General features: G+C 40.5%; 1 protein-coding gene across 2 annotated transcripts in view; it reads right to left on the reverse strand.

Moving 5' to 3' along the window:
• Nucleotides 1-21,975, reverse strand: part of LOC127580329 (voltage-dependent calcium channel subunit alpha-2/delta-1) — a 532,630-nt gene that overhangs the window by 20,748 nt on the left and 489,907 nt on the right. For both annotated transcript variants that reach the window (XM_052033643.1, XM_052033642.1), the window contains 8 exons: nucleotides 19,762-19,865; nucleotides 18,374-18,469; nucleotides 15,814-15,881; nucleotides 13,415-13,453; nucleotides 8,625-8,696; nucleotides 5,451-5,603; nucleotides 2,766-2,818; nucleotides 1,162-1,217 (listed from right to left, as the gene is read on the reverse strand). In XM_052033643.1, coding sequence (XP_051889603.1) covers nucleotides 1,162-1,217; nucleotides 2,766-2,818; nucleotides 5,451-5,603; nucleotides 8,625-8,696; nucleotides 13,415-13,453; nucleotides 15,814-15,881; nucleotides 18,374-18,469; nucleotides 19,762-19,865 — 641 coding nt within the window. The remainder of the gene's footprint in view (nucleotides 1-1,161; nucleotides 1,218-2,765; nucleotides 2,819-5,450; nucleotides 5,604-8,624; nucleotides 8,697-13,414; nucleotides 13,454-15,813; nucleotides 15,882-18,373; nucleotides 18,470-19,761; nucleotides 19,866-21,975) is intronic.

Consider the following 21,975-nt stretch of genomic DNA (forward strand, 5'->3'; position numbering starts at 1 on the left):
GTCTTTCTTGATACTTTGGCAAAACACAGATTGAGAATATAAGCTTGAAGACTTTAAAATGAAGACAGGGTTAGACTTTGCTAAAATGGATGAAGACCAGAGGGAGCCAGGTTAAGGAGGATGAGGTAAGGTAATTAGAAGTTACAAAAATAGATCCAGATTACATGGTGGGAGGTATATTTTAAAAGAGAGAAGGATGGGTTCTTGAGATGGGTAAATATATCCACCATAGAAGGTAGGCCGGTTATCATGGATTCTCGCATGTAGTTTCCATTACCTCCTGAAATACGTTTGATCACATTTGGGTGTCGGAGATAAATTTCCCAGAATTTTTTTTATAAATAATAAGGCATCGCAATTAGGCAAAGTCCAGGATACAGATTGGTTGCATGGAAGAAATGAAATGGCATCAAATAATGACACTCCTCGCGCCAATAAACAGGGATTAGAAATCTCTTGGGGCCGCCTTGCTCTTGAAATTTTCCACTACATTGTTGACCACGTCAACCAGCATGTTTTCTATCATTCCTGCTTTGACATTTCAGGCCCAAGAAACATTATTCATAGGGACTTGCCATGGCAATGGCGTGATTTAAAAAAAAATAAAAGACTGCTAGCCCACGTATCAATACCAAGTCATTGCCTGAATAAACTGATTCTATAAGCAAGTTGTGATCAGATGCTTTATGATGGCACCAAATTTGCTGACCACATTATAATACAGTAGGGTCTGTTGCTTTCCACAGCATTTTCCTGGCTCCTGCCAGTCCCCCACCCCTTCTGACAGAGGGTTACTGACATAAATGTTTTATATTTTGAACACATTTGCTTGTTACTTATAAATATATTGATGTGGAATAAAGGTTCAGTCTAGAATTCTCCAATTATGCAACAAAATGTCTGTTCATTTATCAACTGGTGAAAGAGAACAGACCTTGTTAAAAATGGATGTGGGGGCTGGGTGGTTGGAGGAAGTCCTATATTAACACCCCAGGAATACATCCAAACAAGAGTTGGCAACCACCCAGACACCTTAAGAAAATATGCAGTCAAAGCGGAAAATCAAGGCATAGCATGAATGCACTAAAATTCATTCCTCTTCCAATGTTTTGTCATTAATAATAGAACTCATGAGTCAGTCCCAAACAAGTGCTCATGTACCTGCTTCCAAAAAGCGTGGGAAGGCGAGGCTGAGGAATAACTGCTGCAGCAGAGACCTGGACAGCAACAGAAAGAAAAAAGAATGAAACAGTGGTCTCATGAATGGTGGGGTAGATTTTTCCCTCACAGCCTGGGTAGATGACATGTCCTTTCCAGCATTGCCAGATACTCGCTCCACGTGGACCAAGGGTATGAAGGACATGTTATCTGCCGTGTTTGATCTCTGGCCAGGCAGTTAAAGATGAACAGTTAACCCTGTCTGATTAAAGTTAATGTCAGAACTTGGTAAATCATGAATTATTTAGCAATTCCTGAGAATATATCAAATAATCTGCACTGAAAAATGGTTAATGCAGCCATATTTTTTCAACAATTACATATAATTGAATTTCTATTGTGAAATGATTTCATATCCCCAACCCTGTGTGCCACTTAATTAGATCATTTCAATTACTACAATATTCTTGTTAATATTTATAGGTAAAGTCTTAAAAAATGTGGTGCCTGCTTATAATAAACCTGTTCCTGTTGACATTGTCCTTAATCAAATCAGAATGTCAGACTGTGAGTTCTATATCGAATCTGATTTAATAGTCAGAGCCATCAGATAAAATCTATCCCTTCCTGCCTGATCTCGTCACCTGACCAAAGGCAAAGGTTTAAGCTGATATGAGGCTACAAAGCAGTTTCAGTTGAGGAAGCCTACTGGACTAGAGAAAGACAATACATTCTCCTGAGAGCTTCAGCTTCACTGCTCGACCTGGTACCATACTCATTTCCTGCTAATTTTGTTGTTAACCTGGGTGTCGTTATGGTGCAAAGTTACTGAACTACTGCATTCCCTTTCCCTGCTGCTTCCAAGGAAGCAACAAACCAACTCAAGTATAAATGCCACCCTTTTCTCACCCAAAGAGACTACCCTTTGTCTGTCCTCTTCAAACACCATCAGATAAGCTGCAGCATCCTGAAGATCACCAGTGGTAACAGCAGCCCCTCACTCTTTTCACAATCACCCAGCATTTTCCTGATTACTTACCTCGCTGTTGGATGCATCTGTTAGAATTTGGAAAGCTTGCTTATTAGAGCTGTTTGCATGTTAGTCTGAAGAACTGGAATCAATTAGCGAGGAAGCAATGTTGATAACAGGCCTCCCGAAAGCATCAATGCACCAAATTTAAATGAGTTAATCCAACAACACAAACACCAGAGCAGAAACAGAATGACAAATCCAAATGGGCACTGAGCCCATCAGATGAATCATTGCTACCTGGGTTAGGGGAGTACTGCACTCTCAAATTTAACATTGCTTGAGCAACGAGATCTACAGATGCTCCTGATTCAAACAAACGTAGGCAAAGGATACACCATAAAATTAGACGTTCTACATACGAAATTAAAAAACAGCTAAAGTTTTCCCCAAATATCTGTCAGAATGTATTCAGGGTCAACCACATGCGTGAAATCTGAAACATTTGCAAAATGATTGCAGGTTAATGGGTGGCCTGTCAAGGTGTCTGCTTTCTGTTGCCTTCAAAACTCACTAATTTATTAACTTAGTTTAAACAAAGCAAGTGTGATATTGAAGGAATATGTAAACTACTTACCATGCTGCACTGGACGCCCACCAACCTATATTCAAAATATCGACTATGCTGGGCTAAAAATGATTTCAGAAACAGCATTATTAATTTAGGACATTGATTCAGAACCATGATTTTAAATGCTTTATATTAATACAGGAGCATTCACGAATACGATAATCAGATTTAGACAGTGGAAGAGGATGGCACTGAAGAGCTGGTTGGAATCACTGTCCAACACAAATTATGATTCTGGGTGAATGGGTCATTGGGATGCCAATGCTCCCTCCATCATTTAGTTTCCTCTCTGTTTGCAGGACTGTGTTGTTAGATGTTTTCAGGGTATTCCATTCTGTCTGTATTATCTGTGACGAACAAGGCTACTTAAATCTATTCAAGTTGCTCCATGTTCCAATACAAAATATACAGAAGTACATTCACATAAGGAATGGAGAAATTGCTATTAAAAAAAAGTTGTTCACTTCAGATATAATAATGCCACCACACATCAGCATTGTAGTGAAAATAATACATCATTCCTCGCTAGATTGAGCTTCTGTTTGCCCAGCTGTTGCTGTTTCACTGGTCACAGCTCCACCTGAGGGGTGGGGCCCAGAATGACAGAAGGAACCAGCAATTTAGGAATACCATAGAACCATACAGCACAAAACAGGCCCTTCAGCCCACCATGTTGTGCCATCCATCAAACCACCCTCACACTACCTAACCCCTTCCTCCCGCATATCCCCCCATCCCACAATCCTCCATATGCCTATCCAACAAGCTCTTGAACCTGTTCAATGTATCAGCCTCCACCCACCACCCCAGGCAGTGCATTCCATGCACCAACCACTCTGGGTGAAAAACCTCCCCCTGACATCTCCCCTGAACCTCCCACCCATAACCTTAAAGTCAATGACCTCTCATCTTGAGCATTGGTGCCCTGGGGAAGGAGGCGCTGACTATCTATTCTTCTCAGTATTTTATATACCTCTATCATGTCTCCTCTCATCCTCCTCCTTTCCAGTGAATAAAACCCTAGCACCTTAAGCCTCTCCTCATATTCAATACTCTCCAATCCAGGCAGCATCCTGGTAAATCTCCTCTGCACCCTCTCCAACACCTCCCCATCCTTCCTATAATGAGGCGACCAGAACTGAACACAGTACTCTAAGTGTGGCCTAACTAGAGTTTTGTAAAGCTGCATCATCACCTCGCGGCTCTTAAACTCAATCCTGTGACTTATGAAAGCCAACATCCCATTGGCCTTCTTAACTGCTCTTTCCACCTGTGAGGCAACTTTCAATGAACTGTGAATATGAACCCCCAGATCCCTCTGCTCCTCCACACTGCCAAGTACCTTGCCATTCACCCAGTACTCTGCCCTGGAGTTTGTCCTTCCAAAGTGTACCACCTCACACTTCTCCGGATTGAACTCCATCTGCCACTTGTCAGCCCAGCTCTGCATCCTATCAATATCCCTCTGTAAGCTCCGACAGCCCTCCACACTATCCACAACACCGCCGATCTTAGTGTCGTCTGCAAACTTACTAACCCAGCCCTCCACCCCCTCATCTAAGTCATCTATAAATATCACAAAAAGTAGAGGTCCCAGAACTGATCCCTGCGGGACACCACTAGTTACTGCCTTCCAATCCGAGGGCACTCCTTCCACCACAACCCTCTGCTTTCTACATGCAAGCCAATTCCTAATTCACACAGCCAAGCTTCCTTGGATCCCTTGGCCTCTGACCTTCTGAAGAAGCCTACCATAAGGAACCTTCTCAAATGCCTTACTAAAATCCATGTAAACCACATCCACCGCACTGCCCTCATCAATCTTCCTGGTCACCTCCTCAAAGAACTCTATCAGGCTTGTGAGGCAAGATCTTCCCTTCACAAAGAGAGAATGCTTTGTTCTCTCTGAGATATTGCAAGTGGAGCCCCACACTGTCCAATCATCAGAGAAAAAAGATGAAGCAGATGGAAAAAGTCTTAGGGCCAATGTAACTTGTCAGCCCAAGGACATGGCTGCATGTGACAAACACCTTCCTTTATGTTAGGTACGAATCCTGCAGAACGTCTCCCTAATCCTCACAAATTCGGTTTGTCAGGGTTTCACACATACACACTTGGCTTAATGCTGCTTTGATGCTACACATTTACACCTGGAACATACAAATCAAGAATAGAAACAAAATGCTGAAAATACATAGCAGGTCAGGCAATATCTCCGGAAGGTGAGATGCTTCAGGTGAGAACTGATGAAGGGTCTCCAAACCTGAGATGCTACCTGACTTGCTGAGTGTTTCCAGCACTTTGTCTTTATTTTAGCTTTCTAACCTTGGCAGATTTTTAGATGTTCATATCTGGGAGCTGGGGCTCCTGGGGTTTGTTCAGCTATTGGTCATAAAGCCATTTTGCACTATTACGTTTCATGGCAGCACACTGCTTAGCATTAGGCAGTCAGGTTCGACAGCTTTCAATAATCTCTCATTATAAAGCCAATAAAAAATACCAAGTTTCTGAAATAAAATACAAATTTCAATAAAACATTCCTAAAGATAAACTCTGTAAGATAGACAAAACATTTGTGTGCTTCCACTGATGTGAAGTATAACCTGTTCCAGTTTGCAATCCTTTCAGCATTCAGAGGCATTGTCTTAGAACAACAGGTATATCGGAACTGAAGTCGATAGCTTTACTTACAATGTAGACTGAACGAAGACCAGCCGCAGCTTTTGTCTCACTTTCTGGATCACACACAGACTGGAAATCATAGGATTTATTGAAGGCATATAGTGATGTGTTCAGAAGACGTCTCATCAAGCTTGGGTCAATCTCACCAAAGAACTTGCCAATCTGAAACAGCAATGGGAATTGACAAAAAAAATTTGATCAAAAGTCCAGTGCCAGGAACTTCCTTAGGAATTCTCTGGATCAGTCTCCATAAATCAAGGAAGTGGCTTTTGCAGAACTGGAGTGACTGATCAGGAAAAGCATCAAGGAAATTCCAGATGTACCTCTGGTGTCAGTTACTTTGCACAATGCTTGATACATTAAAAAAATCAACATTCATTGCCATAAACACCATGGCTGCAGCAACAAGATAAATAGTAGCATCAAATTGGCTGCTCTATTAGTTTACAAAATAATTGTGACTGCACCAGCCAATCTTCCCTTGAATCAAGCACTCCAAAGGTTTTGCTTCACTTGCTGAGGACTTTCAGCATTTTTGCAGAAATAAGGTTTGAGCTACTTTGCAGGCATCACATCAAGAGGCCTCCCACCAACACTACATGGGAAGTGGGATACCTGATCTCTTCATCTCTCAGCAAATACTGACTGACCACCTCATGCGAAGGTTATGACAGGTTTCCCATCTGTGAAATGACATCCATGACCTGATATATGTATGTAAGGGCAGCAGTGATAATGGTTGACTATCTTGTTGTCTGCCTGGACACTCCAGGCAGTGAGATCCCAAATATTTTCATAAGTAACTAAGGTGGCCAATGGTCCTTAATCAAATTGTTGAAGGCTGCTCAGAAAACATGACTTTTTTTAAATTACCTTCTTTCAAGCAAGTAAGAACATGGTAGATGGAAATCCATACATTGGAAATGGTGTGTAAGATCAGTTTGCATATCATAATGTAAAAATACCCAGCAAAAAAAATATATTTCTGCCTCACAGAAGTGGTTCGTATAGCAGAGCTGGAAGGGGCTACAACCAAGGAATAACACTTCCACTGGAGTGTCCTCTTAAAGATAACCTCTCTTCACTGGAAGTCAGAAGATTATAACGGTCTTTCTAGAAATTCCATGGCAGTGAGGGGTCTGGGTTAGCACAATAACAGAGAGGGCAATGTAGATGAAGACTTGATTGACCATATTTGGAAACCAAAGTATATGCCATGGTTTCCTAGAACACACAAGTTTAAGTTAGTGTGTATGTTTCCAAGAAAGAAGGTGCCTAAAAGAATGTGGAAAAGAGATACTGGGTCTCTCCTGAAATAAATAGCCCTGTAGGGAAAATAAAATAATCATAGGCCCTGTTCCTGAGACAGTTAATCTCTGCAGAAATGTATCTAGGTGACAAATTTGTTAAACACAGATGGTCACCAGATGTGGCTTGAAATAAGAGGCCTTTTGAGTACAAATGACTTCTGAAGAGAGTGGTTACTAATAATCAAGTGTTCACTGATTGAATCATGTTATGATCAGATAGTGACCAGAAGCAGGGACCTCCAAGTTTCATAATGGCCACACAGGGAAAATTATGACAAAAACAACTCATCGTGAACCTTCTTGCTTCAGATTGGTTGAAAGGTGACAATCAAACCTCTGTACATTGGCGGAATTGTTGTACCTCATGTCCAAAACATTCATTGACATTTGATGCTCAGTATAATCAGGCAGTGTGCGTGGGCCACGCCTATAAGGTAATTAGGACCCTTTTCTTCATGTGCACAAGTACGGTGAGGTACAGATACAATGAAAAACTTGCTGCAGCAGCATCACAGGTACGTAGATTCAGACAACACACAGAACATAAATTATACAAGACAATGAAAAGAGAAAAAAAACTGTGTAAAGCAAGACATTAGTGCAAAAAAATAGAATCAGAGATCATAGTAGTGCAAGAGGTGGTCCGTAGTGTTCCGTTGCAGAAGAAAGATCGATTGAATAAATACATTTCTGTTTGACTGGAGAATGGACTTGTGAGAGTTATTCTCTTGCTCCAAAAATATCATATCCTTCCTGTGCCTGTAAGACCAGTGGCTGGTCCTACTCCCACACCTGCCCCACCCTCAGCACCACTCTGTTTATCCCAGGGCCAACTCTGTGGACAGAACTGCTAGATTTACCAGCCTAAGGCCACCCACCTTCCTACAACCACCACCAAATCATTAATCTACCAATCAGCAGCACTGGCAGAGCTTGTATTTTATTTAAATGGGGCCTGGATTACAAAAACTGGGCAACCTTCCTTATAATTTACACCAATCTGACAACTGCGTGAACTTGGCATCTGTTTGACAAGAAAATTGCCTATAATATTTTTCTGGAGAAGAGTGGAAGGCACAGAATTGAATCTGGAAGGCCATTTAACTTTGTCTGGTGCAACTGGCTGGGTTGGGCTGTCTCAGAACTCTTCATATGTCTCAAGAACAATGTTGTTCTTCATGGACATTCCATATACTCACTACCCTTTGCGTGAAAAAGTTGCCCCTCAAACCCCTTTTAAATCTTTCCCCTCTCACCCTAAATCTATGCCTCCTAGTATTGGACTCCCCTACCCGGGGGAAAAGACTGTTACCATCCACCTCGTGATTTTATAAACCTCCATAAGATATGCAGAACTCTCGCTGTGGCCTCACCAACAAAGTGTATAAATTGTAACAAAACTTCCCTATTTCTAAATTCCAATCCTTTTGCAATGAAGGCTAATATACATATATCTTTTTAAGGACTTGCTGCACCTGCTTGCTGACCTCTTGTGATTCACCTAGATTTCTCTAAACTTCACTCTTTTTCATTTAGATAAAAATCTGTCTTTTGATTTCTCTTACTGAAGTGCATGACCTCACATTTTCCCACAGTAAACTCCATTTGCCAAGTTCTCACCCACATTTAGTCGATTTATATTCCATTGCAGTCACAATATCCTCATCACAACATGCCCTTCCACCAACACGCCAACCCACAGTATCATTTGGTTCTCCCTTACTTTAAGACTGTCAATGTTTGTTCTGGATAAAATTTATAGATTTAACTTCACAAATAAATATCAGAGGGAAACAATGGTCATCACCCCAAACATAACAAAAATATCCAGCAAGTTCTAAGATTAAAATTCAAAGAATTTAAGAGCACTTACCTTTCCAATGTAATCGTCCTGGTTTGACATTAGCAGGAATCCACCATCATCCAATATAACACAGTCAAAGTGCTGCAAAGAAAACACCCTACAGGTGAACAACACCTTCTGGGAAAATAATTTTCTCCTTATCTCAGTTCTAAATTTCAGCTGTTAATCATGAGACAATGCTCTTCAGTTCTCCAATCAGATGAAGTAGCCTCTCAGCATTCATCATCTGTCAACGCTCTCAAGGACTTTGTATTGTCATTGAGATCATCTGCCAGTGGGAGCATGCCGATGTTATTCCGTTTCCTCACAGGTCCAACTCCACATGATGGGAATCAGCCTAGTGAATATGTGTTGCACAGACTCCAAGGCAAGCATATCCTTCCCTTGGTACTGAAGCAAAAACTACTTCAGAAGTGGCCTAACCAAAGTTCTGTATAATTGCTGAAACTTTCTTACTCTCATTCTGTAGCACCATCTTCATATAAATGTTGCCTTCCTAACTGATTGCATGTTTACTTTTTGTGCCTCAAAAATAAGGACACCCAGATCCCTCTCGGTGCCAGTGTTTACTGGTTTCTCACATTTAAAAAAAAATTCTTCTTATATTTTCCAACATGATACTCCATCTGCCATCTTCTTGCTCACTCGATATCCCTTTACAAACTTTGTATCCTTTTTACACTTCAATTTCCCACATAACTCCAGATTATCAGCAAAATTGGATACAGTAACACTCCATCCTTTCATTGAAGTCATTAATATAGGATTGAAAATGTCTGTGGACCCAGCATTAATCATGTCTTCTTCTCCCCAGTCAGTCCCACTGGATAAAGGTTGAAAGGCCTCAACTGTTTTCTGGGTTCTGTGTTGGTTAACAAGGCTGATGTGAGTGGATGGATAGTTTCAGAGGTGGTGCACTCCTTCCATAGCTCACGCAGGCTCTCCAGATCCTGCTGATGCATGGCCACCCAACTAGTAACACGTTACAGCTTGAAAAAGACCCTCAGCAAGAGATTCCACACAAGGTTGTGGATTCTTAAGCACACATTAGATCTGATAAAAATTTAGTTTCTGCAATCTTTTGCACTAGTTTAAAAACATTGTGCTAGAAGCTAGCCCTGCCCACAACCATGGCCATCAAGGTTGTGGGCAGATCAAGGCAAATCAATTGCCATCTGCCCTATTGGGTAATTGCATTCATTTGTTCACAGAATTCTGAGGATTCTCTCAAGAATTAAGCTGAACATTTTGGGGGAAGGGACATGTGAACCAACATAAAGTTACATGATGCAATTTGAAGAAAAAAATGACTGTGGCCTAGTATTTCGATTGAGTACCATGTGTTTCTTTTATGTGCAATGGGACTGGATTGTTGCATCAGATCAATTGCTTGTGGGACCTTACAGCATCCATTTTGTAACATTAATTGACGTGACTTTGTGCGAATAGTGGGCACGTTCATGAAGGGTATTAGGAAAATACTGGTGATGCCAGTCATCAAGCAACATAGATTTGGTACCACTACTGGCATGTGCACCATACGGAATACATGGACAGGGCAGCAGGCCCGAACTGAAGGAAGCTGACCAGCTCATGTAATACTTAAAGGGAAACACCATTACTTACAGTCTGATACAGCAACAATCAGCTCAGCTGCAATGGTGGAACCAAGCTGTGTCAGTTGAATCCTTCCATATTTTTAATGGGATCCCTCAGTGTCCCCTCTGCCATCAGAATCAACAAGTCCTCCCTGGATAAGTGAAGCCCTGCTCCGGTATTCGTCTTGGTACTCTTAAGTTAATCTGAAGCTATCCTATGACTTCCAGCAAAAACTGCTGCTGACCCTGCTGCTTTAAGAGCTCAAGCCGTAATGTAGTGTCATTCACAGGAACGTGGCCAACACGCAAAATTATATTCAGTTAATGTGCCCAATTGTCCAAAAGATTGAGTCATGATACTTACACAACCAAAATCTTTCATGCAGTACAACAATGAAAATTACTCTCCATCAGCACGTAAACAAAGTGGTGCAGGGGCCCCAGGCACATTTTGAGGTGAACATGAACTTCTAAGTCTACTGCATCTTAAAATAGCTACCAGATGGTGCTGTATGATTTTAAAACCATTTTTAGTAATTTATGATTTTATTTATATTTATAATTTAGATTGACACAGTGATTAGATTCTTTTCTATCTTTGTGATAAACCATTTTTGGTTGTATTAATCAAACTACACCAAATTATTACCTTCAAGTATTTCAAGGAACACATTAAAAGCATTTTATTATTTTAATATTATTTTTAAAGGCCACCTGTTTGCACAAGACTATGGCAGATTTTACGTTCAGCAATATGTAAGAATGCAAGTAAATACTTCTCAAAATGCTGCAATATGGGCCAGATCGTCAACTATGCAAAAAGCAGAAACTCTACTCTGAACACCTCATAACCCTCCCAGTTACTGTTGTCATGGGCTGTATGAAGTTTTCATTGTGGATTCATACTGACTGTGCTGAGTGTGTCCAAATGGCCCCAATTGCTATTAATCAATAATCTCAGAAAAGACACCAAATGAGGGAAGATATTTCTCTTTCATAATTCTAATTAACCAACACAGCCAAATTAACCAGTCAGAGCCAAATAAAGTTTACATTTCACACTGAAAATGTATATAGGAAAACAACTTCTGGAATATTAATGAGATATTATTGTCAAGTAAATTCTGTGCAGATCAGGCAGAAGGTTCAGTGTGTCTAAATGATAATTTTCCAGTGACTATGATTAATCAAAGAATCATTTGCAGATGTTAGGCATACTGAATCATTTCTCTCACCTGCATTTCTCTTAAATGAAATTTACAAAATTTACCAAATATTATTTAGAATGCATGATGCTACAGTTTCCTTTCCTGGTTTTCCAATTGGTGTCATAGATTTAGGATTAACTCCATTTCCTTTGGTTGTCATGGTTCTGAGTCCTGGCCCTCGATTTGGCTCCATTGATGATGCCTCGTTATGCAGCACATGGAGTCCATGCACTACTAATTGCACAAGAACACACACCTGAGCCCCATCAGAAGACTAGCATAAGAGCCCTGGTTTCACTAGCACTAGTTGCCAGAGTATTGGTTAACCTTTGGGTATACTTTGTCTCCTGGCTGCTTCGTGCTCTCAACTCTAGAGCAATCCTGGTTTCACTGTTCCTCTTAGGATATCCAGTTTTCATGTTGGGACCCCACCTCAGAGTCCTGAGGCAAGATTCCTTCTGGTTGCCGCCTGTGTTTGGTTCTGACGAAGCATCCCGACTCCAGTCTCGTACCAGTGCACTGCATTTGGGTTCTCCAAAAGCTTGCTCTTCTCTTGACATTGGCAAATTCCTGCAACTTTTATTGCCCATCCATGCTTGTCAAATCAAAGCTATTCTTGACTTTTTAAAATGATTCTTGTTCCTATTATACCACTTAGATTAAGCTCCCACTATTAACATCCTGTCAGCAGTTTTATAAATACTAACTGCCTGACTACCACACAGTATTTCTTTATGTTCTCCAGGAAAACAACAGCTGGATTCAATTTATTTTACTTTTTGAAGCAAGGATTCAAAATTTCATGTTAAAAATTAGTTTGAGACATGCTGAACAGGTTTACTCCACTGACCAGCCAAGGACAAGCTCATATCAGAACATACAGTACAGAAACTGGACCCTCCATAGAAAAGTATTGTTTTGACACAGAAGGAAGCCATTCAGTTCATCAAATTGATTCTGGCTCCTGTTAGAGTAATCCTGTCAATCCCTTCTCCATTATCTTTCCTCAGTGCCCTTGAATTTTTCTCTCTCTCTCTAGTGCCTATGCAATTCCCTCTGGGAGGCACTGATTAAGTCCACTTCCATCACCACTATAGGCAGTGAACTCCAGATCCTAATTATTCTATGCATTAAAAAAAAGATTTTCTTCCACTCACCCTTGTATATTTTACCTATTTTTTTTAAAAAATCAGTTGCCCTGATCCTTGAACCATTCAGTAATGAGTTGAACGTCTCTTTATTGACCCCATCTAGAACAGCTAGATGATCCAGTACACCTCCATGAAATCTCCATTAAATCTTGTTTGTTCCAAGGAAAAGAATCCCAGCTTCTCCAATCTGACTTTGTGACCAACATTTCTCATTTCTGGAAACATTGCAGTAAATCATTTCTGCACCTCATTTACGATCCTCTCATTTTTTTTTAAAGTTATGCTTTTATAACAGGATGCAGTACTCTAGTTGTGGAGTAAGGTTTATAAAGTGAAAAATAATGTACCTCCTTTTGTTCTCCATGCTCCTATTTATATCAATCCTAAAATCACATATGTTTCAATAACCTCTCTTTCAACATGCCCTGCTACTTACACAGATTTATGCACATATAATTAGGTGAAGAAATGGATCCTCTACAGCAGAACTCGGACATCCTCACCGCCTGACACAGCTCGCACAACTTCAGAGAATGAAACCTTCCCCAGGTAAATTAAAACCTACCCTGGAAAACCTATCACTGCAAAACTGAATGATCATTGACAAACATACAAGTTGACTCTGTCATAGAGTCATACAGCATGGAAACAAGCCCTTCAGCTCAACTCGTCCACACCGACCAAGATGCCCATCGAAGCTGGTCTCATTTGCCTGCTTTTGTCCAATATCCCTCTAAATCTTTCCTAGCCATGTACCTGTCCAAATGTCTTTTAAATGTTGTTATTATTATTATTCTTCTGATTTGACAACATAGGTGCAGTAAAGGTGATCCTGGTCTTACCTTGCTATTCTTTGTGCAGTCACAGATCTCTCGGTAACACTGCAATGGGAAGTAAAGAATTAGTACATTCAAAGGGTCGTTGCAATTTACATCCAAGACACATAAGCTAAATCTGCCCAAGTGTGATGACAATTGAACCTAGGGGAGATGATGCAAAGGGTTTCTTTCTTGGTGACGTACAATGGACAGGGTTGTGAGGAGCCCAAAGACCAGAGTTTCACGTATAGAAATAGCAGTGTAATGGTCATATTGCTGGCACTAATACTATTGTTCTGGTACTGGTAATCAAAAGGTCAGTAGATGTGTGCTTAATTCTAACCATGGCAGCTGGAGATTTTGGGCTATAAACTGCTTTACTACCTTTTAATGACATTGAAACAGCATTAAGGATCACTCTAATCAAATCTTGGTGGTCCTTTCAGCACAGGAATGTAATGTATAGGTGCCTCATGGAAGCAAATGGCACAGAAAGATGCCCGTGCCTGCTCTAATGCTTATGAAAGCTGCCACAAGATCAAGCACTTCTAATGCAAGGTTTGTAAAACAGCAGGTTTCCCCAAGCAATGCTGAAATTGGCAACTGTGGTTTCTGTGCAGCATTCTCTATTGATACAGTTTCTCCCAGCTATTGCCATTTGGCCAAACAGCTACTATAGTTACAGCTGGGTACTGAAGGGACATTCCACAGCTGGAGAGTGTTGCTACTGAATGAATGAATGCTAGTGTCGGGAGAGTGCTTTCAGGGGACAAAACGTCCTGCACAGGATGGTGAAGAACTGAGCTTGCACAGGGCACATTATTTTGCACGGAAACAATGGGACTCTGGCAGGAAGTTGCATGGTGGTCTTTGAGGACAGGAATGCAGCGCATAAGTGCCTCATGGAAGCAAATGCAACAGTAAGATGCCTGTGCCTGCTCTATATCAGCTGTTAGGCCAAATGGCAATAGCTGGGAGACACTGTACCAATAGAAAATGTTGTACTGAAACCAGAGTTATCAATTTCAGCATTGCTTGGGGAAACCTACTGTTTTATGAACTTTACGAAGGATGCCTGTGCCTGCTCTAATTACTTCTGCAGGTTGAAGGAAAAATTGATAAAATTTTCTCTCCTTCAGTACAGAGCTTGGATGACTTCCCTAATAGAGCAATGGGCAGCAATCTGTGCAAAGGAATTTCTAGCACTTAATTTACTTGTGCAAATCAGGGTTAAAATGGTAAAACAATGACCAGGAAATTGACGGAATGTTGTAAAACCCATTGGATTACCTAATTTAATTTAGGGAAGAAACATCTTTACCCACTGAGCCTTTATATGACAGCTGACCCACACCAGTGTGGTTGACATTTAATTGCCCTTGAAATGGCCGAGCAAGCCATTCAGTTCAAGGGCAATTTGGAATGGACAGGGAATGCTGGTATTGTCAGCAGTGACTGTATCTCATAAATAAACTTAATGTGAGATGGATGGTGGGGAATGGGTTAAAGTTACAGTTTTATCCAAAGGTAATTTCAGGAAGAGGCTTTTTGGAGGGAGGAGACCAAGTTAAATAACAATGTAAAGCCCCAAAATTAACTGAGAACAAGACCATCAAGTGTGTGCCCACTGGAACTAAATCTCTACTCACCCCAACCCCACCTAACTTCAAACTCCAGAACACTTATGTTCCAGAGAATGTTACATGCCTTCAGAAGGCTGGAAAGGAACTCACAGAACTCTTCGTGTGTTTATTTGGTGTAGGTGTCGGCAATGTTGGCATTTATTTTTTGTCCTCCAACTGGCTTCTCAGTTCAGGAACAATTAAGATTCAATCACATTGATGGGTCTAGAGTCACAAACAGACCACACCAGCTATCGCTCTCCTGCGACGTTAGTGAATCAGATGAGTTTTTATGACAATCCTGTGGTTTCACAGCATGGATGAGACAAACTCCTTCTGACGTCTTTCATATTCAAACATGGAATTTCCTCAGGAAAATGGAAATCCCCAGATTTGCTCACTAATTTAACTAGAATCATCCCACAATCTATCTCTGGCTCCAACAGGATTTCAAAGGCATGTTATGAATTATGTGACGTTTCAGGGTCTCAGATTCTATCCATATCCCAGCTTCCCCAGGTAAAAATTCTCAGGTACAGGAACTTCAGACCTTCGATATATGCTTTGGGAATCGGTGGGGTGAAATTGAAACTAAGCTCATGTGTACAACAATTAGTTCTGTGTTAAAAACATGTCAGTTGACAAGAAAGGATCTGCAACTGATTGTCTAAAATATTTTCTATTTTGATGACAATTGTGGTTACAGTTTCTGAAAAACATTAAAATTAAAAACAGCCATAAACTACCCACACAGCCACTTTCACAAGTGACCTCTGAGAATCACTGGTTTCATGCTCTTACCTTGCTCTTACTAACTACTTTTGTGAAGTTTTCCATCCAGGCATTTACATCAAGCTTCACTCCAACAACTGCAAAGCAATCAGAAATTCATGCGTCAGTGTCACCAAAGAGGAACCAGCAGGAATTATGCTACCTTTTTCTCATATTAATTCCCAAATATGTCATTCTTCAAACAACAAATAGAAGAGCTTTTCTTCACAAATTAGATGAAGCAAGTCCTGGCATTGTTTTTCCTTCCTTGTGATTCTAACTGGCTGAGACTGGAAATTTATTGAGCAGTGCATTTTCTGTAGTGTGAAACCAAACGTGAGCTGTCTACGTTCTTTAGCTTTATATATATTTTATGATGTTCTTTCAGATATGCTGGGACAAAACCATCAGCTTTGAATAGGTGATTACTGAGTTAGGTATCAATCTAAATTCCAACGATTCTAACTGTTGCAAGACCAAGAGGATTTTGGAATGTGCATGTATTCAGTGTCACCTGTAAACAAAATACAAGACAACAGTTGACTGCTTCTTATGAGTAAGGCTTATAAATTGCTCCATACTTTCTTTTGATATTAAAACAGCATTGAGAGTCACCCTTAAATAACAGAAAGTGCTGAAAACACTCAGCAGGTCAGGCAGCATCTGGGAAAAGAGATACAGTCAATGTTTCAGATCAGACACTTTTCTCAATAGAGAGTAAAAAGATAAAACAAGTTAAAATTGCCGAAAAAGCAGGGAAGGGATGGTGAGGACAAAGGGAATGTCTCTGATAAGGTGAGGCCAGGATGGCCATGGGAATAAGCCACAGGCGGAGTCATCTGGTTGAAAGGTTAATGAGTGTTAGTGAGAACGAGGAAGTGAACAGCAAAACATAAAAGTTATGGATTGAGGGCAGTTAGAGAGAACACAAGTAAAGGATCATAGAAGCTGCAAAATGCAGAGCTGTAAGAAATGACCACAAATTCAGGCAGAGCTAATGGTGAGAGAAAAACTGAGCCAGAATTACAGATAGATGACTACAGCAGAACTGTCCAGTTCCAACATGGAGAAAGTGAGTTACCTGAAGTTGTAGAATCGGTAGACGTTCCTTCATATAAATTTGTTTTTCATTATTCCCAATATTAACTTCACTTAACCTATAAACCGGATGATGTCATCTACAATTTATCTTCATGGCAACCCTGGCCTCACCCTACCACAGACAGTCCCTTTGTTCCACATCTCTGCTCCACCCTCTCTGCAACTTAAAACTTTCCCATTTTTGACATGGATTCTTTGACCTGAAATGTTAATTCTGTTTCTCTTTAAACAGAAGCAACAAACAATCAGCTTTAGGAACTCAGTGTGTCACGCACCATAGGAAAGGAATTGTCGATGTTTTGGGTTGAAGTCCTGCTTCAGGATCTGACCTGAAACGTCAACATTTCCTTTCCTTCCACTGATGCTGCTCAACCTGCTGAGTTCCTCCAGCTGATTATTTGTCACTCCAGATTCCAGCATCTGCACTCTTTTGTGTCTCTTTAAACAGATGCTGCCTGACCCACTGAGTGTTCCCACCATTTTCTGCATTTACTTCAGATTTCAAGCACCTACAGTTTTTGGGTTTCATTGCAAGTCACCCTGATGTTTAAAATAATTGCCATTCTGTGCAAAACTGGTATTGTTGATTTCAGCCCTGCACCCTCTGAATGGGTTGCAAGTTCCTGTGGTTGTTGCAATTTAATTCGGCAAGAGCAATCTTTACAGGATACTCTTAAAGGAACATACTACTATACAAAGCAATAGCTTTACAGCTCTTGGTGGCGAGTATTGTCAATGAATGAATAGAAGCTGCAATGATGAGACAGGAGTGGGAGAGAGCTCCCAGAGGAGAGAGGAACTGGACAGGTGAAGAAAGGTGCTCGCAGGAGGCATGTTCTTTGTGGAAGAGTAGCACAGAGACACTGCAAGACAACAGTTGGGCAGTCCTGACAGGAGGTGACCAATGAGATATCTGTAAAGATATGAGGACAGTCTATGAATGTTTGATTTATGGGGAAGCCTGCAATCAGAGATGGGGATAGTGCAGGCAATTGCTGGGCCTGGCAGCACCTGCTCTGTGTGTTAAGGGACCATCTCGATCCTATGGTCTGTCTCATAACTGCCTCTTGAATGTGAGGGAAGCTGCAGTCTCCCATTCTCTCTGGCTCTCTCCCATCCAAATAATTGTCTAGGGTAACAAGTGGAGTTGGGCAGCACACTGAACACTCTGCTATCTTATTTGAATACAAGTAATGAACTGCTGCAGGGAGCAAACACAAGGGGACAATTTGAATCCTTGGTCCAGCTGCCCTGAACAGTTCCTACCACTATACAGCTTACATTGCACAGTGCATCCATTGACACATTTGATTTCTCATACTGCCCGAGACTCAACAGGAGCAGTATAAGGGTACTGGAGGAACAGATTTTACAAGACCACCTCCAAAATTCAGCCCCAAACTTTCCCCCAGGTATTGAGAAAATGTCAACAGATAAATAAACAAAGGATTAGTACACAGTGAAATGGTTAAAGCAGCTAATAACCCACCTGCAGGCTTCAGAAGTTTCCCGTCAATTTTAAGTTCGACTGCTCTGCTGACCATAATGCCAGATTCTACGCTGCTCTGTATTCCATCCCAAGTTTCTGCAATAAGAATGAACAGAGAATAAGAACTATTTTGCGACCTGTAGTGATAGTCTGTCATGAAGTAGAATAGCGCAATTTTCTTTGAGTGCTGTGTTTCAAAAGTGTAAAATAACTTACCCATTCCTGAATGCTAACTGAATAACAAGAGTTCGAAACAGTGGTATAGCTAGGCTAACTGAAAGACTTTACCAAAAGTCCAATGACAAGAAAAGCAGCTCTTGGGAACATATAAACACAAAAAACTGGAGATTCTGGAAATTCTCAGAAGATCGCACTAAAGAAACAATAAAAAAATTAGGTGCTGATGAAAGATCACTGACCTGAAATGTTAACTCCCCACAGGTGCTGACTGAACAGCTGAGTATTTCTATCATTTTCTATTTTACCTTAGCTCAGATCTTCAGCAAGTGCAGTATTTTTATTTTTGTCAGAGGAATGTTGCGGCCAGCGGTTATTCTTTAACTATTCTGTCCAAACATTACTTGGTCATCAATCATGTGTGGAACCTGGTTTGCATAAATCAATGCCTTTTTTCCTGACAGAATGTCAATAAGTATATTTCAAAAATAATTTACCAGCCATGCAGCACATGAATGTCTTGAGAACGTGGAAAGTGAATAGAAGTGCATCATTCTCTTTTTAAAAAATGTTTGATTTCAGGGAGACCATTAAACCTCTGGCATTTGGAATCAGTTCGAGAATTACCAAGAAATTACAATGTGGAAACAGTTTGACAGCCCGATTAATCCATATTGGCAATCATCCTCCTATGGGAACCAATTCCACGTGCCAATTTCCAGAGTTGCACTTTATTCAACAGCCTCTATCCTATATTAGAAAGATAGCACAGATTATAAAAGATCACAACCTGATGCTGTCAACAGCACCACTTCTCCATGTTAACTTACTGATTCGGGAGGCCCATACAGAGCCAACCCTGACAATTCTACCCTGATGAGAATCAACAGTACTGGTTGACAGGGGCCAATACACGTTTAGAAATGTTCCTCTGCCTTTGATCTCTCCTGTCTGACTGGTAACCATTCTTAACCATTCCCTTCAGTGCTTACCTCATGCTGTGGCCATTTCCTTCACACCCTGGCTCCCACACCTATCCCCAGTCCCATCCATCAGCCCTGATATTACTCCCACTGACTTCAGCTGGAAGGGAGATTTAACAATTTAGGCAAAGGCTGGGTATTAAATTCAGCATGTTTCTACTATGATTACCCCAATTTCCAAACTTCATTGGTTAATATGCCCAATCAAGCAAAGCATGGTAAACTTACTATTGATGTAAGGGGCAGTGAAGATGTAAATATTGTTGTTAAGGCTTCTTTTGTAGTAACTTGCTTCATAGGTCTCAGGATTTTCTGTCCACTCTTCTCCAGCACTGAAACAGAGATAATATTAAAATGATAAAAGGCCATGCTGTAAAACAAGACAAGAAAATGTTCTAAACCTTTTCTCCTTTTTATTTATATATATATATATATATATATATATATATATATATATATATATATATATATATATATATATATATATATGTGTGTGTGTGTGTGTGTGTGTGTATATATATATATATATATATATATATATATATATATATATATATATATATATATATATGTAGGTATATACATACACACACATATATAAATTCATGAAAGGGAAGAGGAATTTGCAAATACGGAAAGGTCCTTGCCATTCTATTCGATAAACATCCATTTTGTCAGCTTACCCTAACCATCAGCCTGACCAATCAGTAAACAGATCACTGACTGTGTGAAGGACCCTGGATTCCAGATGGATTGTGACGTTTCTCTGCTGGGATCCAGGAGGGGGTTGGAAATGAGGCAGGATTCCACTCCATGTGAAACAATCATCCATCCAGAAAGATTAGGGAGGCAGGTCTGGTGGGGTTCCCAGACTCCCACTGGCATTGTGCTTGGTGGATCCTTTCGATGGTTGTCAACAAAACCCTTACCCTGTTCAAATCTCAGTCAAGTCCAGCTGAAGAAGATTCAGGAGAATGCTGTCAGGCCGCGAGGGCCTGAGTTATTCGGAAAGTTTGGACATGCTAGGATGTTATTCCTTGGAGTATGGGAGACTGAGGGGTGACCTTTTAGAGGTATATAAAATCATGATGGACATAGATAGGATGAATGTACACAGTCGTTTTCCCAGGGAAATGAAATCAAAAACTAGAGGGCATAGGTTTAAGGTGAGTGGGGAAAGATTTAAAAGGGACCAGACGGGCAACTTCTTCATGCAAGGGTGGTGTGTATAAGGAACGAGCTGCCAAAGTGGTTGAGGCAGACACAATAACAACAATTAAAAGACATTTGGACAGGTACATGGATAGGACCGGTTTAGAGGGATGTGGTTAAATGCGGACAAATGGGATTAACTTGGATGGACATCTTGGTCAGCATGGCTCTATAACGCCAATACTTCATCAGGAATCAAACCTGAAGGAAAGTAATTACCTACAATTGAGGGCTTTTCTTCGTGTTCGTGATGATCTTTTGCTCAGAAAAAGGAACAATATGGCACTGTGCAGCATTTCCTGCTGGTGGACCGGGGGAGATATCATCAATGTGGTGCTGCAAGTGTCCACCCCATGTGCAAATGCCCCTGTAATTCAGGACAGGGTCCACCACTTTTACCTTTGCATCTAATCTCTAGCAATTCACTCCATCAGAAATTTAAGCCCATAATGTGTCCACATATAGAATAGGTAGATTATAACTGGATAATGGATTGGAATTACACTTTGTATTGGCACTCTACCACGGTGCTGGAATGGCCTGATTAGAAAGACACATGAGCATATCTGAAAAGAATGGGGAACTTGACCAAATCCAGGATTCCTCCTCTTGTGATTTCAGACTCGTGAAGGCAACAGCTCTGCATCAAAGTGAAATGTTGTCAACAGCAAATGGCAACAATAAACCAAAATCAGTAAGTTGATGATCATATAAAATATATTCAATGGGACAGCTACAAAGTTTAATGAATTTCTTCTTAGTGCAGTCAACCTTCAATTGTGTTAGGTGTTGGATGGCAGACAGCACTGTGTGGAATGTTAAAGAATTCAAAACTGCATTAAACAGTTTACAGTTTTAGTTAAAATTTCAACAAATTATTTCTTGCTACATATTCCATTTTAACTAGCTGACATTCACTTAGCCCCAGCTTTTTTTTAAAGAGCTTTTTGGAATGGTCTTCACAGTAGAAAACACTAAAAACTTCCCAATAATAATAGTTAATCAAGAGGAACTTAAGCCTATTCCTTAAGCTCTAACTTCAGCTCTAACTTCAGCTCTATTCTTCACAGTGTGAGGTACGTTCTTGACAAATTGAAGTTGTTGAAATGTAAATATTTGCTCATTTTAATTAGAACCCAGTATGAAGAAAGCTTCAAATTCAAGTTTATTTCTATCACTTAGTTTGAACTGTTGTACAAGATGATGTTTTTAGCTCAAAAATAGCTGAAT

Source organism: Pristis pectinata, chromosome 19 (genome assembly GCF_009764475.1).
Source record: "Pristis pectinata isolate sPriPec2 chromosome 19, sPriPec2.1.pri, whole genome shotgun sequence".
Lineage (NCBI taxonomy): Eukaryota > Metazoa > Chordata > Chondrichthyes > Rhinopristiformes > Pristidae > Pristis > Pristis pectinata.